This window comes from Leptonychotes weddellii, chromosome 15 (genome assembly GCF_054177405.1).
Source record: "Leptonychotes weddellii isolate Sample4059 chromosome 15, ASM5417740v2, whole genome shotgun sequence".
Taxonomy (NCBI): Eukaryota; Metazoa; Chordata; class Mammalia; order Carnivora; family Phocidae; genus Leptonychotes; species Leptonychotes weddellii.
Genome location: NC_138383.1, coordinates 46,423,782 through 46,439,770, shown reverse-complemented (window position 1 = coordinate 46,439,770; position 15,989 = coordinate 46,423,782). Strand labels below are relative to the sequence as shown.

The window sequence follows — 15,989 nt, the reverse complement described above, 5'->3', positions numbered from 1 at the left end:
AAAACAAAACAAAACAGAAAACAAGGCTAAGGCAGGTTGCATGCCTTGCTGGAATTAGGATCCAGGTCTGTAGATACTGATCCTAATGCCTCTTTCATACATCACTCAGGGAGAGAGCCCTTGGAAGCCCTCACACCCAGTCCCTGTCTAGGGCTGCCCTGGCCATTCCTGCCCCATAGATTCTTCTGGTCTCTGAACTCAGAGCTGGGTGTCCATTCATCCGTGATGCATCACTAAAGACGCGGCTCTGTATGGGGTCCCTGGCAGGCATGTTATCACGGACTCCTCAGAGCAGCCCTACCCCATATTAAAAATCTCTGAACAAACAAGAAAACTGAGGCTTAGAGAAAATCAGGGGCTCTATCCCAGGTCCTATAGCTGCTAAGTAGCCAAGCCAGGACTCTAACCCGGGTCACCTGGCGTAGTCAGTACTGTGAACCATTTGAATACTCTCAAGACATGGTTTCTGCCCTTGACAATGCCCCAGTTTGGTGAACTCACTGCCTGACCACATTTTTGACAGAGATCATTAGCAGTTAATGAGGTCTGACTTCGTACTGATTTTCCTTTTCTTGAAACTCTTTTCTTTCCACATCATCTAATTTTTTCATGTGTTAAGACATTTCCATTATTATTGGAAGGGCTTTGCAGTTTATTCTTTCCAAATGTAACATGCTCTGCATGATTGTAAAAAGAATACATATTCATGATATAAAGATTAAAAAACACAGAAAATCACAATGATGAAAGTGACAATTATCTGGGATTTGATCACCTCTCAGGAGCCATTAGTTTCAATATTTTGGTGCATTTTATCCCAGTCTATTCACTCTGTTCAATTTTTCCTTTACAAAATCAGAATTATACTGCATATTCTGTCTGTGCGTGCACGTGCATACACACACACACACACACACACACATATATGCAATCCACGTATTGTAAACATTATATAACATATTCTCCTAAAACATGATTTTAATTGCTGCACTGTGTTCCATAATTTGGAGGTACCAAAATTTATGGGATGGTTTCTCTGTTGTCTGAAACATATGTTGTATTCCATTTTTTTATACTCTGAAACTACCTTTGCTCATCCTGAGCGGAGTGTCCTACCCATGAGGTGACATATCTTTCATGATTTCATTTCGTGTCATCTCCTTTTGGAAAGACAGCAAGTCAGGTGGACAAGAGCTGACTACCTGTAATGATAGAAGTGTGATGAGGCTCCTTTGAGGTCGAGAGTCTGATCAGATCTTTTCTGGTCCTGTCCAACCTCAAACTTCTACTGAATAGGTTATGGAGAGTCATATTACATGAAGATTCGATGCCTGAATTCCTATCTAATTAGTGCAGTTAAGCCCTCAAATATTTGTTCAACTAATAATTTAAATCACAGGTGGATGGTAAGAGAATTCCGAATTGTGAAGAGCATCATCTTTAGCCTCCTCTCGTTATGCTGCAAATACAAGCCCATCGATGACTCAGTCCATTTCTTTGCTTCTCCTTTCTCTCTTTCTAGACCATCCTGTATATGGGTCACTGCAAATTCCTTTAGTTTTAAAAATTACTTATATTTTCTAAAAGAATGAGAAGAGGCTTCAAGTATTTGAAGACATAAAAACAGACCAATTAAGAGACTAAACAGGGATTCCAAAATAATACAGGAAAAGAAACGTATTTGGACCCATCATCTAGGATGACACCCTTATTGTAACCAAATAAAAATGTACTGCACGCTGTCCTTTATGAACTGCCTACCTGAAATCTCAGAACTAAATCTGTGTTTAATTACAGCAACCACGTCATCCTGGATTACTGGAACAAATCCGCCCCTCACTTTGTATGGACAAAAATTTTCCAGGAGCTAAATTCTAAAGGGCATGTATTAAGGATACTTACAAAAGGAATATTAGGTTTCAGAATGGGCATGATCTTCAACAGGAGATATAAAAGTAATTTAAAATGATCTTTTATCATCCTAACCCTCAACAAAGCCCAAGGGTGGATCATTACATTGTAACACAGGAAAGGGAATGAAAGCAATGCAATGGGTTTGCGGGGGTTGCAGGAGCTGGGGGAATGGGGATGTGCGTGGGTCCCTGCCTCCCTCAGCGTGAGGTGTCAGCATTCTAAATCAGTGCTTTGGGCAGCTGTTGGAGAGAAGTCAATAGAAATCTGACGTTTTAGTGACTACCTGAAGGGCCTATTTTATTTACTATCAAAGGGAAAGATATCCATGTACTCTAGATATCAGATGAATGGGAGCAAAGTTGGCATTCTATTATGGAAAGCAAGAAGCATGACTTACAGTCTTATCAAAGCAGAAGTCGGCTATAGCTCGATGAAATAAAAGACAGCTTGGCTATTAACTCATTGTGTGACTTAACACCTGTAAGCCTCATTTTTCTCATCTCGCAAAAACGGAGACTATCGGATCTGTGATGGATACCATGTCCAAGTTGGCCGTGTTCCAAATCATTGGGGATCCTGGAGAGCTGTTATTTCCTGATATGGGCACTAACTCTCCCCTTCATCTTTTTCTTTTTTCCATTTGGAATGCAGATGTGATGGCTGGAGCTGCAGCCATTCTGCCACCCTGAGGGAGCAGCTAAGAGAATAGATATTGTAACATTGATATCATTGAGCCATTGATTTAGCATTAGCAACTGCCAACCTCAAGATTTCTTGTTGCATGAAAAAATATCTGTTCATGTTATTACTGTCAGATTTTCTGCTGCATGCAGGCAAAGGCGTTAGTGACACTGTCTCATTGGATAGGGAGGGTTAAATGAACCAAAGGGGTAAGACCCTCAGCCCAAGCTTTGGCACAGTATAAACATTACATAAAGCATGTCCTTTATGTCCTTTAGTATAGTTGAAGTTAAGCCCCCCAAACCACCTCTTTTGCTTGGGTGCCTTTTGTTTTGGCAGTAGGGCTTCGAAATTATTACATAGTATTTATAGACCCTTAAATTCAAGAAGGATTTGATATTATTATTATTATTATTTTTAAAGATTTTATTTATTTGACAGAGAGAGACACAGCGAGAGAGGGAACACAAGCAGGGGGAGTGGGAGAGGGAGGAGCAGGCTTCCCGCGGAGCAGGGAGTCCGATGTGGGGCTCGATCCCAGGACCAATTCAAAAGATGATCCCATTCAAAAGATGAAGGGGAGAGTTAGTGCCCATATCAGGAACTAACAGCTCTTCAGGATCCCCAGGCACCCGGATTTGATATTATTATAATAATAGATTCCATTTACTAAGCCCTTATTGCACGTTAGGACCCATTCTGAGTCTTTTACATACTTTATCTTGCTATTTGAGAACAAAAAGAATGAACTATTGATCCGCTCAACAACATGGGCAAATCTCAAAATCATGCTGAGTGAAAAAAGCCAGACAAAAAGGAGTGCATATTGGGGCGCCTGGGTGGCTCAGTCGTTGGGTGTCTGCCTTCGGCTCAGGTCATGATCCCAGGGTCCTGGGATCGAGCCCTGCATCAGGCTCCCTGCTCGGCGGGAAGCCTGCTTCTCCCTCTCCCTCTGCTTGTGTTCCCTCTCTCACTGTGTCTCTCTCTGTCAAATAAATAAAATCTTTAAAAAAAAAAAAAAGGAGTGCATATTGTAATTCCATTATAGACAATTCTAGAAAATGCAAACTAACCTACTGTGACAGAAATAGATCAGTGGTTGCCTAGGCATGGGCAGGGTGGAAGGGTAAGGGGGGCGAAGGAACTTTCAGAGGTGACGGATACACTCATTATTTCAACCGTAGTGATGGTATCATGGGTGTGTAAATATTTCAAAACTTATCAAATTGTATAATTTAGTATGTGCCATGTGTTGTATGTCAATTATAACTCAATGATTTTTTTTTTAAAGGGAAAATGTAAAAAAAATTTGCTACCTTTAGTCGGAAAATGGATAAATAGGTTGTGATTTATTCACACAATGGAATCCTGTGCAGCAGTGAAAACCAATGAGATAGATCTACATGTATCAAAACAGGCAATGATTTAAAAAGTTGCTAAAGGAAGTTAGTGTGATATATATTTAAAATGTAACTATGACACAACATTGTGCATTTTTGTGGGTACATATATGTACTACAAGTGTAAATTTGCATCTTTTCATGTGTCTGTTTGCCATCTGAATGTCTTTGGAAAAATGTCTAGTCATATCTTCTGCTTACTTTTTAATTGGATTATTTGTTTTTTGGGTGTTGAGTTGTATAAGTTCTTTATATATTTTGGATACTATCCCTTTATCAGATATATCATTTGCAAATATCTGCTCTCATTCCATAGGTTGCCTTTTAGTTTTGTTGATTATTTCCTTCTCTGTGCAGAAGCTTTTTATTTTGATGTAGTCCCAGTAGTTTATTTTTGCTTTTGTTTTCCTTGCCTTAGGAGACATATCTAGAGAGAAGTTGCTTTGGCTGATGTCAAAGAGGTTACTATCTATGTTCTCGTCTAGGATTCTTATGGTTTCAGGTCTCGCATTTGGGTCTTTCATCCATTTTGCTCGGCATCACTGATCATCAGGGAAATACAAATCAAAACCACAATGAGCTAGCACTTCACACCTGTCAGCATGGCTAAAATCAACAACACAAGAAACAACAGGTGTTGGCGAGGATGTGGAGAAAAAAGAATCCACTGTTGGTGGGAATGCAAACTGGTGCAACCACTGTGGAAAAGAACATGGAAGTTCCTCAAAAATAGAACTACTCAAGATTCAGCAATTGCATTACTAGGTATTTACCCAAAGGATACAAAAATACTGATTCAAAGGGATACATGCACCCCAATGTTTTTAGCATCATTATCTACAATAGCCAAACTATGGAAAACAGCCCAAGTGTCCATCAACTGATGAATGGATAAAGATGTGGTGTATGTACAATGGAATATTACTCGGCCATAAAAAAGAATGAAATCTTGCCATTTGCAAAGACATGGATGGAGCTAGAGAGCATAAGGCTAAGTGAAATAAGGCAGAGAAAGACAAAGACCATATGATTTCATTCACATGTGGAATTTAAGAAACAAAACAAACAAGCAAAGTGGGGGGAAGAGAAAGAAATCAAGAAACAGACTCTTAACTACAGAAAACAAACTCATGGTCACCACAGGGGTGGTAGGAAGTGGGGATGGGTGAACTAGGTGATGGGGAGTGAGTAAGGCATGCACTTGTGATGAGCACCCGGGGTGTGTACGGAAGTGGTGAATCACTCTACTGTACACTTGAAACTAGTGTTACACCATGTGTTAAATGGAATTTAAAAACTTAAAAAAAGGTTTAAGTTTGGAATGATACACATCAGCTTTAGGACTCAGTCGAAGAGGGGCAGGAAGGAGGATGGGGGTGGTGTGCTGCTGTATTTGCAAAGCTAAGATTCACTGCGAAACGACAAAATGTTCACATCTGTGAAATCTGGGCGGTGGGTACATGGGCATCTGTTATATTATTTTTTGGACTTTCCTGCATGCTTGAAATATTTCATAATTTTTAAAAAGTTTAAGGAATTCTCCAGCTCCCTCTTAGCAGCTAGTTCCCCCTGCCAGGGGCACCTGCTATTATCAGTTTATTGTATGTCCTTCTGGAGCTATTCTAAGTATATATAAGCATAGATATATGAGTGTGTGTGTGTGTGTGTGTGTGTGTATACATATATAATCAATATAACCAACAAAATATTTTTATTTATCTCTTTTTTGTTTTTTCTTCAAATTTTTATTTAAGTTCTAATTAGCACAGTGCAATGATGGTTTCAGGAGTGGAATTCAGTGATTCATCACTTACACACAACCTCCAGGGCTCATCACAAGTGCCTGCCTGAATACCCACCACCCATCTAGCCCATCCCACACCCACCTTCCTCCACCAACCCTCAGTTTGTTCTTTCTTAAAAAAAAAAAAAAAAAAAGTAGGCTCCAGCCTCAGGGCAGAGCCCAAGGTGGGGCTCAAACTCACGACCATAAAATCAAGACCAGAGCCAAGATCAAGAGTCGGACGCTCAACCGACTGAGCCACCCAGGAGCCCCGTGTTCCTTATCTTTCTCTTTTTAAACACGACACATTTTGGAGCATACCATACACTCTGTGTCTTGCTTTTCTCGTGCAACAAAGCTGTGGACAAAGTTCCAACTCTGTTCATACAGAATGTCCTCATTCTTTGTAATAATGCTTAGCATTCTGTCACATGGATAATTAGGCTACTTCCCACCGTTTGCCACTACAGACCCATTATAAATGCACATTTTGCACATCTGTCTGGGGGTACTACCTGCCCTTTGAAGCAGACTGCTTCACAAAACACATTCCATCTTTCTGTAATTACACAGAGTCTTAAGTACGACCAGCAATGAAAATACTCAGCTGCAAAAAGAGGCAAAAAGAGGGTTGGGGTCAGGATGTGGGTGGGGGAATCTGCCTCTTGTCCAGGTCAGAGCAGCTACTCTTGGAGTTCTTGCATCTCCTTTTTGAAATTTTCTATGTCCTCTTGGATACCAGCTTTCTGGCTCCCCCCTTTTCTAAGGGTCATGGGCACCCTTTCTCTTGCCAGTTTGTTGCCTCCAAAATGTTTTAGGCTAAGAACCCAAAGAAACAAAGTTGTTTGGATTGTGACCAAAGAAAGAGGCAGGGGGTTCCCAGTAAGGGAATTCAGCATTTTTTTCAGAATCAAGGGTATGAGCTCTGCTGTGTGGACTCTGGCGTTTATGGTGGCTCCTCTGCGGCTCTGGGTGACTCCCTAGTTCCTAGTTGCTTCTGCATGGGTGAGGTTAGAGATCCCTGCTTCATCCATCCCTAGTGTGGAGGGTGGGTGGGACCAAGAGGCCACTGGGGAGTTCACAGGACAAAGAAATGTTGTGTCCAGCTTCAGCGAGGAGTCAGCATGATCCTGGGTCTATCTGACAGCAGTCTGACGCTTCTGGATAATTCTCTGTGTTCCAACAGGAGAGGAGAGGAAAATCCTCCAGGTTAGGGGCCCAGAATAAGAGAGAGAGGTCTGGGCAGTGCAGGCAGCTCATCTCCTTTTCACTGATTATAAGTTCTTATTCTCCACTTAAAGTATTTTTTTACATGAAGAATCCTTATAATAGGATTCCAGAAAACAACTCCTCCAGAATCCTTGAATGGTCCCACTAATGATTATAGCACTAATAGCAAACATTTATCGCCGTTTTCAAAGTATTTTCTTGCCAGGGAGGCAGTGTTAACCTCAGGGTTAAAGCACAGGCTTTGAAGTCGGACTGTCTGGGTTCAAACCCAGGCTCCGTCACTTACTGTGTGGCCTAGGGTAGCTTATTTAACTTTTCTGTGCCTTGATGTTCTTATCTATAACATGGGGATGATACAAGAACTTACTTCATGGGGCTGGACGGGATTAAAGGATTTAAAAATGTGTAAAATTCCAGTCTCAGGTTGGTACCTGACATGTACTTGGTGTTTGATAACTGCCAGTTGTTATTAGCATAGTTATAAGTAACGTGAGAATTGCAGTGAATGGGGAGGGCTGATCATCTGACTGGTCACTGGACTCTAGGCTTACAAATGAGCGCAGAGGCCTCTCTTCCCGTGAACAAGAAACTCTGGTGGGTAGACCAAACAGTGTTCAGACGTGAGTCAGCCAGGCATGTGACGTCTGCTCATGGCCACCACCACCGGCTGCTGGTCGGCAGCTGGAAATGGGTCACGGGGGGAGTATTTAAGCTACAGAAATTGGGATAGACTTTGTTGCTCACATAGATTTCAGATAATGGTGGACAAAACATGTTAAGTGCCTCATACCTGTAGCTGTTTACATTATGAAGAGCACAAAAAATGGCATATTCTTCGTCTGCCTTCGGCTCAGGTCACGATCCCTGGATCCCTGGGTCCCAGGGTCGATCCCTGGATCGAGCCCCCACATCGGGCTCCCTGCTCGGTGGGGAGTCTGCTTCTCCCTCTCCTTCTGCCCCTTCCCCTGCTTGTGCTCTTTCTCTCAAATAATAACAAAATTTTTTTTTTTAAAGATTTTTTATTTATTTATTTGAGACAGAGAGAATGAGAGAGAGAGAGCACATGAGAGGGGGGAGGGTCAGAGGGAGAAGCAGACTCCCTGCCGAGCAGGGAGCCCGATGCGGGACTCGATCCCGGGACTCCAGGATCATGACCTGAGCCGAAGGCAGTCGCTTAACCAACTGAGCCACCCAGGCACCCAATAACAAAATTTTTTTTAAAACATGGCATATTCTTTGGTTATTCAAACCGAAGATGCTCACGTCACTGACAAACAAGTGAAATCCTGACATGAGTCTCTAGCATTTCGAGTTGTCTTACTTGTTAATATTCACGTGCGAACTACAGGCGCTTGCTGGATTGGGACGGACGGTATGGAACATTCAGGAGCACGACAGGGGATGCAGCCCAGAGGCTCACTTGACGGAGAGGTGGAGAGTCTCTCTGTCGCCGAGGGGCTCCGGGTGCCTGAATGCTCTGAGAGGCAGGGAGCAGACAGCGGGGCCCCCAGCAGCACCCAGAGCTGGCTGGGCCCCTGACCCTGGAAGAACTGGCAGGATAGTCAGGAGGATGGCAGGAAGTGAGCTCTTCTCTCTGTGGGAGTTGGGGATGCGGAATGCTGCCAATATCAAGCTGGGTGACTCTGGGGTTCTTGCTGGGAGGGGCCGTGGAAGGATGGGGTAAGTGACACTGATCCAAGCTGAGCAAGAGGAAGTTGAAGTGAAACCTGTTTTGCAAGTCTGCTGGCCTGGATGTCGGGCAGGCAAAGTGCCGGGCTCGCTTCCCATGTACTAAGCTATGGCTTCTAATTTCCCAGTGTGCAAATTCCAGAGCCCGGAATTCCTGACTGTCTGTGGTTTTGCAATGCACGTGTGGGCATGCACTGTGGTCTCACGTGGGAAGCATGGCCAAGTTGCAGGGTGAGGAGTAAGAGCAGGGCTCCCCCCGGCCTTGCCATTGCTCTCCTGTTGCCAGGAGCTTGGCTTGGGCACCTCTTGAAAAGGAAACTGCTTCTAGGGTTCACGTGATGAGTGTTTCTACACACAAGGAGACCCTACAGTAGTGAGGGTCAAGGAGAAAGTGACTCTGGCAAGAGGAAAACTCCTTTTTCAGGGAGCCTCTGACCCTGAAGCCGCACCTGGAGGAGCCGAGTCCACTCAGGAGCCCAGCACATCAGCTCCCAGTGAAAAGCACGCCCCATGTGCTCAGAAGACTGGATGCGCCCCGCCGGCCCTGCTGCTTGACGGTGACCTTGGGCGATCGCATACTGTTACCCGAGCCTCAGTTTCCCTGTCTACGAGACAGGAAGGGTGAAGGCAAAGACCTCTAGGACGCTTCCACAAGCCTGTGGCAATCCTTCACCGGGTGTCAGCTCTCTTTGGCATCAAGGTACTGAACACCGTTCTGGGTTGAACTCCTGGCCTGGGAGGGATTTGAGAGGCCAGGGAGGAAGGCAGGAGACAGGATGAGGAAAAGTACAGTGCTGGAGGAGTGGAACAGAGGTGCTGCGGAGGAGAAAGGAAGAAAGGAGAGGCAAGAGCGGAGTGCGGGCGCAGGGGAAGTCAGGCCGAACAGGTGCCCGATGCTTTGTTCCATTTCCACGTTAGGGCACGTGGCCTCTCAGACGCCCCCACTGCCCCTCCCCTCCAGGTGCTCCAGGCCCTCACCTTGCAGCATCGCCGACGTGGTGTAGTAGTTGAACGGCACGTTCCTCACCAGGTACTCCTCAGCGTCCAGGCTGGCCAGCTTGGTCCCCACCAGCACCGACTTGCCTGTGCCCGCGGTCCCCACCAGCATGACCGGCCGCCGCCGCTCCATGAGCCGCTCCAGGAAGTAGCACACTCGGATGGTCTCGCTCGTGTGCACCAAACAAGCCTGCAGTGAGAACCCGGTTAGCAGGCCAGGGGCCCACGGGAGAAACAGGTTCCTGGCAAAAACATTCTGGACCATTTCAGAGGCAGGGTGGTGCTGGCTCGCTACCTTGGGCAGGAGTGTCTTCCTTCATATGCACGGCAAGACCATTCCATAACCTCGTTCTCCGGGGGAGAGCAGCCCCCCTCTCCTCCCTGCGGCCTCCCTATTGGGCTTGGGAACCTTCTGCCCTGCCGTCTCCCCGCTCTGCCCCCCAGGATGCCAGTGGAGTCTGGTAATCAAGTTACTTAGTCTTTGTGGGGATCTGTGGCTTCCTTGCACCTAGGATTTCCTCTTGAAAGACATGTAGCTGGGGATGACCGGTTCCTGCAAGGCTAAAATGCTGGGACACTGATAGGGGCCGCCACGAAATGTCCTTGGCGCAATTGTACATCCTCGGTCACTCGGCCACACTCACCTGCAGAGGTATCTCGGGGTCAAATTCAAACTGGGGGATGAGCTTGGACCAAGGCTCAAATTTCTTGGTCGCTGGGTCTATGTAGTAGTCAAAGATAGTTCCCTGGGAGGGGAACTTGATTGTCTTGAACTCCGTCAGCCACCACTTGCTGAACTCCTCCCGGTAGTCCACGAGCTGCCAACACAAAGCGGGTCAGGGGGTGAGGCTCTCCAGAGCTTCCAAAGCCTGGACAGGCCGCCCTGGCTTCAGGCAGAAGGTCAGGGTGGGGAAGATGAAATGCTTTGCCCGAAGGAGCAGCTTCTCCGGGAAGGATGGTGCTTCCACGGGGATCAGCCCTGACAAGGCCCAGCGGCCCAGGGGCCAGCCCTGAGCGGGTGATCAGCCCTGACAAGGCTCAGCGGCCCAGGCGCCAGCCCTGAGCAGGTGATCAGCCCTGACAAGGCCCAGCGGCCCAGGCGCCAGCCCTGAGCGGGTGATCAGCCCTGACAAGGCCCAGTGGCACTGCTTGACCACGTGGATTAGCTGCCCCGGCACTGTGCATCTGAGAGTCCTTGAGGGGTGCGGGGAGGGGGGTGTAAGAACACTGGGGGGGGCATGACCACAAGACGGGCAAACGTGGCCAAGAGCTCCCGAAGAGACAGATGGACCCCCATCCTCCCAGACTGCCAAGACTCAGCAATTCCAGGGTGGCAGTCAGGGACAGAATGAATAACATGGTGGCTATTGACATCTGGGGGCACGGGTGGTGGGGTGAGAAGAGCCTCAGTCCCCTCATCTGTAAAATGAGCATCCTAGAAAGAGGACTTCTAAGGTCCCTTCGAGAGCTAAAATTTCTAAAATGTAGGAGCAGCAGAGATAAAGCTATACTGGTCTTGCTGATAGAAGGAATAGGTAGAGACATACAATTTACATGCATACGTATTAGATCACGAGGCCCTCAGGATAGGGCTGGGCATCCAGCGGACTCAAATGATCTCATTGTGTCCAAGCTGAAACACACAACATGTATGCACATGCATGCACACACATACGTCCCCCATAACACACCTGCTTACTACTGGCAATAAGCCCATTCTTTGAACAGACAGACCTAGAAAAAATCCCCAAAAGGAAAACCTAAAAAGAGACCCAGATTGGGCATTTTATTTTTTAAGATTTTATTTATTTATTAGAGAGAGAGACAGAGAGAGAGCGAGCACGAGTGGAGAGAGGGGCAAAGGGAGAGGGAGAAGCAGACTCCCCACCGAGCAGGGAGCCTGATGCGGGGCTCAATTCTGGGACTCTGGGATCATGACCTAAGCCGAAGGCAGACGCTTAACCGACTGAGCCACCCAGGGGCCCCTGGATTGGGCACTTTAGGAAATGTTCCTGAAGAGCAGGACAAAGATAGAATTTGAAGGCTGGACAGGTGGGGAAGCTGGATGTGTGGCAGTGAATCTGGACTTGTAGGAAATGGAACTCCTCGTTCTGTTGCCTACTGGATAAGTAGGATTGAATTCTTTTGCTTTATTATTTTTTCGTTTTTTTGAGTGCTTTTTTTTTTTTTAAATTCTTTTGCTTTCAAATGAGAACAGAAACAAGCCCTAAGAGAAGGACAGATTTGTTTGCTGTTCTTTTTCTGATCTGACTTCAGATGAGGGGGTGCTCTACCTTCTCAATATTGGGCTCTGCAATCAGAAGCCTTGGAAAACCTCCCATTTTTAGCTCATGGATAAAATCCTTCAAGACTTTTAACTTCCTAGAAAAAACCTGGTTCTAGATTCCTATGGAAAATCCGAGGCAGAGGCCACCTCTAGAACAAAGGAGGTTTTGTGGATCTTCTCCTTTCCCCACCTCCAATTCCACCTTGAGCCCCTCAGTCAGTGAACCAGCTCCACTATAACTGGACACCCAAGACAAGGTCACCTCTGCTGAATCAACCAGCAGCACTTTCTTTTTTTTTTTTTCCCTAAAGATTTTATTTATTTATTTGAGAGAGAGAGAATGAGAGACAGAGAGCACGAGAGGGAGGAGGGTCAGAGGGAGAAGCAGACTCCCCGCCGAGCAGGGAGCCCGATGCGGGACTCGATCCCGGCACTCCAGGATCATGACCTGAGCCGAAGGCAGTCGCTTAACCGACTGAGCCACCCAGGCGCCCCCAGCAGCACTTTCTTGGTTCAGTTCCTTAGGTGTCTCTTCAGCAGTGACCTTCATGAAGAGGCCCCTTCGGACACCCCCATCGCCTTTGGATTTGGACAGTCCTGTGGCCCCCGTTCCTGCCCTTTGAACTTGACGACACTGAGGTGCATCTGTATACTGCAGAAGAGTTTGGGCTGTAAAATCGCCTCACCTGATGCTTACCATGCTCCTAGTTACCCTGGCTAGTACAGACTGCTCCTATTTGATATATGAAAAGACAAAAACTGAAAAGGATGGCCTCCAGAAGCACACGGAGGTGCTGCGAGTTGGACTCAGGTGTTTGGTCCCCCGAGCTGGTGCTCTCTGAGACATCACTTGCTTCTGAGAGACCATTTCCCAGGATCCCAGCAAAGTATTTAGTGAGAACCTTCTTTTTTTTTTGGAGCTTCTACTCGGGTATGGGTTGCGTATTGAATTTCTCCTTTGCTTTAATGACAGCCTCACAAACACCAGCACTACCGCTGTTCCTGATGTGAATATTTTGGCCAGCCTCCTGTTTTTCTACTTATGGCACTCTTTCTGGGGTTTGGCTTGAATGCAGCTTGTGTCGGGGTCTTGGGCCTTCCCTGCTGCTAAAAGCTTTCTCCCTTGTCCTCTCCCCATGTGCTAGCATGGCGGCCTATGGCTCCAAGTGCTCCAGAGCCCAGGACACCTGGAGGGATGCTTTCTGCCAGGCTTTTAAAAAGAGTTGAGTGGATTTAAATGTATACTGCGATAGAAAAATTGACCAAGTGTCTTTGTCCTGATCCCCCACTACCTGCTAAGCACCAACATGGGGGAGAAGCCCAGCAGTGGTTGCTATTTGACATGTGAGCCACTGAAAGGTCAGGGCATGCATTTGATGGAAGGCAATAATCTATGCCTTCTGGATCTCGGTATTTCAGTGAGGCCTCGTCCATCCTGCTGGATTCCTTGCCTCAAAGGGGAAATGGAAAGCTGTCAAAGAAACATTCCATGGAGAAGCTGCAAAGACTGCAAGAGGCAGTGTGAAATTCTCAGATGCCTCACTCCCAGTTTGGGCATCCCCCCGCCCCCGCCCAGCGTCTGGCTCTGGCTCTGGAGACGGGGAGAGGTACACGTCCCAGGAACTTGTGAGAGCTGCTTTCTGAATGTGGAGCACCAAAGAGCATGTCAGGGAGGGAAGGGAGGTAGGATGGATGCTAACGCCCAGGGCCTGTGAAAACGGACAAGAAATTAATTGTTTCATTCTAAATTCATTCTCCCGGCTCACTGCCATTTTGGATTCTAGAACATGGCTTTGCCCTGGGAGGCTGAAACTTTCTACCTCTCTCCTCGAAAGAGCCTTCAATCAACCCAGACCAGAAAGAGTAAATCCTAACTCTCCATGCACCGCAGCTTGGTTTGATCCCTTGCGATGAGGGGGGTGCCAAGTACTTGCTATGAAACTGAGTATTTCTGGCACGAGATGACTACTAATAAGGATGTATGTGCACCAGCACAATTTTAAGAGCTTTGCACGCATCTTTCACGGACGATCAGAACAGTATCCCTTCCTGTAATCCTTACCATGGCCTTAGAAACTGGCCACTGCTGTCAGCATCATTGCCTTCGTACACAGGTGGGCGGTAAGGTGGAGAGAGATGAAGCAGTTTGCCCAACATCCCCCAGATACTAAGTGGCAAAGTTACGATTCGAATCCAGAGTCCGTGCCTTCAGCCCGTATGGGACTGCCTGATAGCTGGAGTTGGCTGTCCAAGGCTGGCTTGCCTAACCTTGAATATGATGTTTCCAGATAAAGAACTTTTAATTTGGAGGAAACTAAGCCAAGAAAAAGTGTGGGGAGGGGCGCCTGGGTGGCTCCGTCGGTTAAGCCCTTTGCTTGCCCCCTGCTCCCATTCGTGCTCACTCTCTCTCACTCAAATAAATTCACAAAATCTTTTAAAGAAAAGAAAAAGTCTGGGGATGTTGGAAGGGTTAGGGAATAGGGTGCCAAGATATTCCAAGCCAACATCCCTACCCCCATACCTGAGGCTACAGCAGCCAAAACCGTGATATAAACACTGATCTGGTTTATTACCCCTAGATGTCAATTAACCTTTGGTCCACGCTTCTGTGGACAGCTCGGTGTTTCGGGGAATGGAGAAGAGCTGGTTAACTCTGGCCTGGTACAGAGGCATCTGTGCTTGTTATGGAATGCTAAAGGGATTCCTCCCTCTAAAGCTTCTATAACACAGCGTCATTCTATCAAACACACATCACCTTGCAAAGTAGTGGACCTATATCACCGTTTGTTCCGAAAACCTGCAAGTCTCCAAGAAATCAGGATATATTACCAACTCCTAAAGCAGTAGCTCAAAATATAGCCAGAGCTCATCTGTCTCGCTCCAAGAGGCCCTTCTCAGGGGGCTGACGTCTTTAGCTGAGCGACGGATGGATAACAAAATAGTTTGATGCCTTCATGTTAATTCTGACATTTAGCTGTCCTCTTTTTCCAAATCTTTGCTGGAAGATCGGTTTTTGCCACTGTGGGCTTGCACGTGTTAACCACGGCACGTCCTCTTACCTGATCCTGGACCATTGCTCCGCCGAAAGCCCAGATGGCAGCAAACACAAAATACAGCTCGTAGGTTTCCTTGGGGCAGTCCGCAGGGATGTCCTCCTCGGCCAGGAGACATTCGAGAAGGTGGCACAGCATCTGGACCATGCTCTGCTCTGGGATCGGAATTATCTTCTTAAATCTGCAAAGAGAGACCCAGATACGCTGTATGACACCGGATTTTCTATCCTGGAAGCCTGTTGGAACCTACTTGGTTTTGGCGGACCTGTGACCCGTCAGGTTCTTTGGGATTGCGTGGGGCTACGTAAGCCTTTACTCTCATCGGTCCCTCACCAAGAAGGGCCCAGAGTGCTCTGAGAAAGTTTTCTCGTCACCTTTCCCTCTGGTACCCTCCCCATCTGTTCCTCCCTTCTCTGAACACTGACTGTCCCTCTCAGTCCTCAGGGGGCGGGGGCTACTGTGACACAACGGGGTAAAATCTCAGTGTCACTCCCTCACAATTTCCTCAAGAGTCAAGCTGGGTGCAGGGCTGAGGCAGGTCCTTCCACTCCAGGTCCCTCAGGACAAACACACGGAAGACATGTTCTCTGGAACCAGAGTCTTACTGGGGGGGAGGGCAGAGTGGGCCCCGACAGATGCTCATTTTACACACTCATGATTTACTTGATGGAGTTCGCCTTCTGAAAATACACCTCACTTTGCCCTGGCCTGGTGTGTGTACTTTTCATATTGGATTTGGAGGTCTGGACCGAAAAGGCAGGTAGCAAGAGATGCGCTGAGGGGCATCTATGCCCGAGGGGGTAGGAGTGTGTGCATGGGTGTGTGCACACACGGGTACTCCCATCCCCCCACGAGTACACACACGCACATGCACACACACGCTCTCACCCCCCCACGAGTACACACACACGCACATGCACCCACACACTCTCATCCCCCGAGTACACACACATGCA

General features: G+C 47.0%; 2 protein-coding genes across 2 annotated transcripts in view; one reads left to right on the top strand and one right to left on the bottom strand.

Annotated features, from left to right (window-relative positions):
- Positions 1-15,989, top strand: part of LOC102738374 (dynein axonemal heavy chain 9-like) — a 241,092-nt gene that overhangs the window by 61,831 nt on the left and 163,272 nt on the right. The gene's annotated exons all lie outside the window — the stretch shown is intronic.
- Positions 8,050-15,953, bottom strand: LOC145717421 (dynein axonemal heavy chain 9-like). The gene is made up of 2 exons (XM_081805700.1): positions 15,040-15,953; positions 8,050-10,511 (listed from the first exon to the last, which is right to left on the bottom strand). The coding sequence occupies exons 1-2, from the start codon at positions 15,178-15,180 to the stop codon at positions 10,320-10,322; spliced, it is 333 nt and encodes a 110-aa protein (XP_081661826.1). The 5' UTR covers positions 15,181-15,953; the 3' UTR covers positions 8,050-10,319.

What these genes read in the sequence shown, in the direction of transcription:
- LOC145717421 (XM_081805700.1), bottom strand. Translation starts at nt 15,180, where the DNA reads ATGGTCCAGATGCTGTGCCACCTTCTCGAATGTCTCCTGGCCGAGGAG. An exon ending in GAGCAATGGTCCAGGATCAG is followed by an intron (nt 10,512 to 15,039) that starts GTAAGAGGACGT and finishes TTGTGTTGGCAG; the next exon opens with CTCGTGGACTACCGGGAGGA.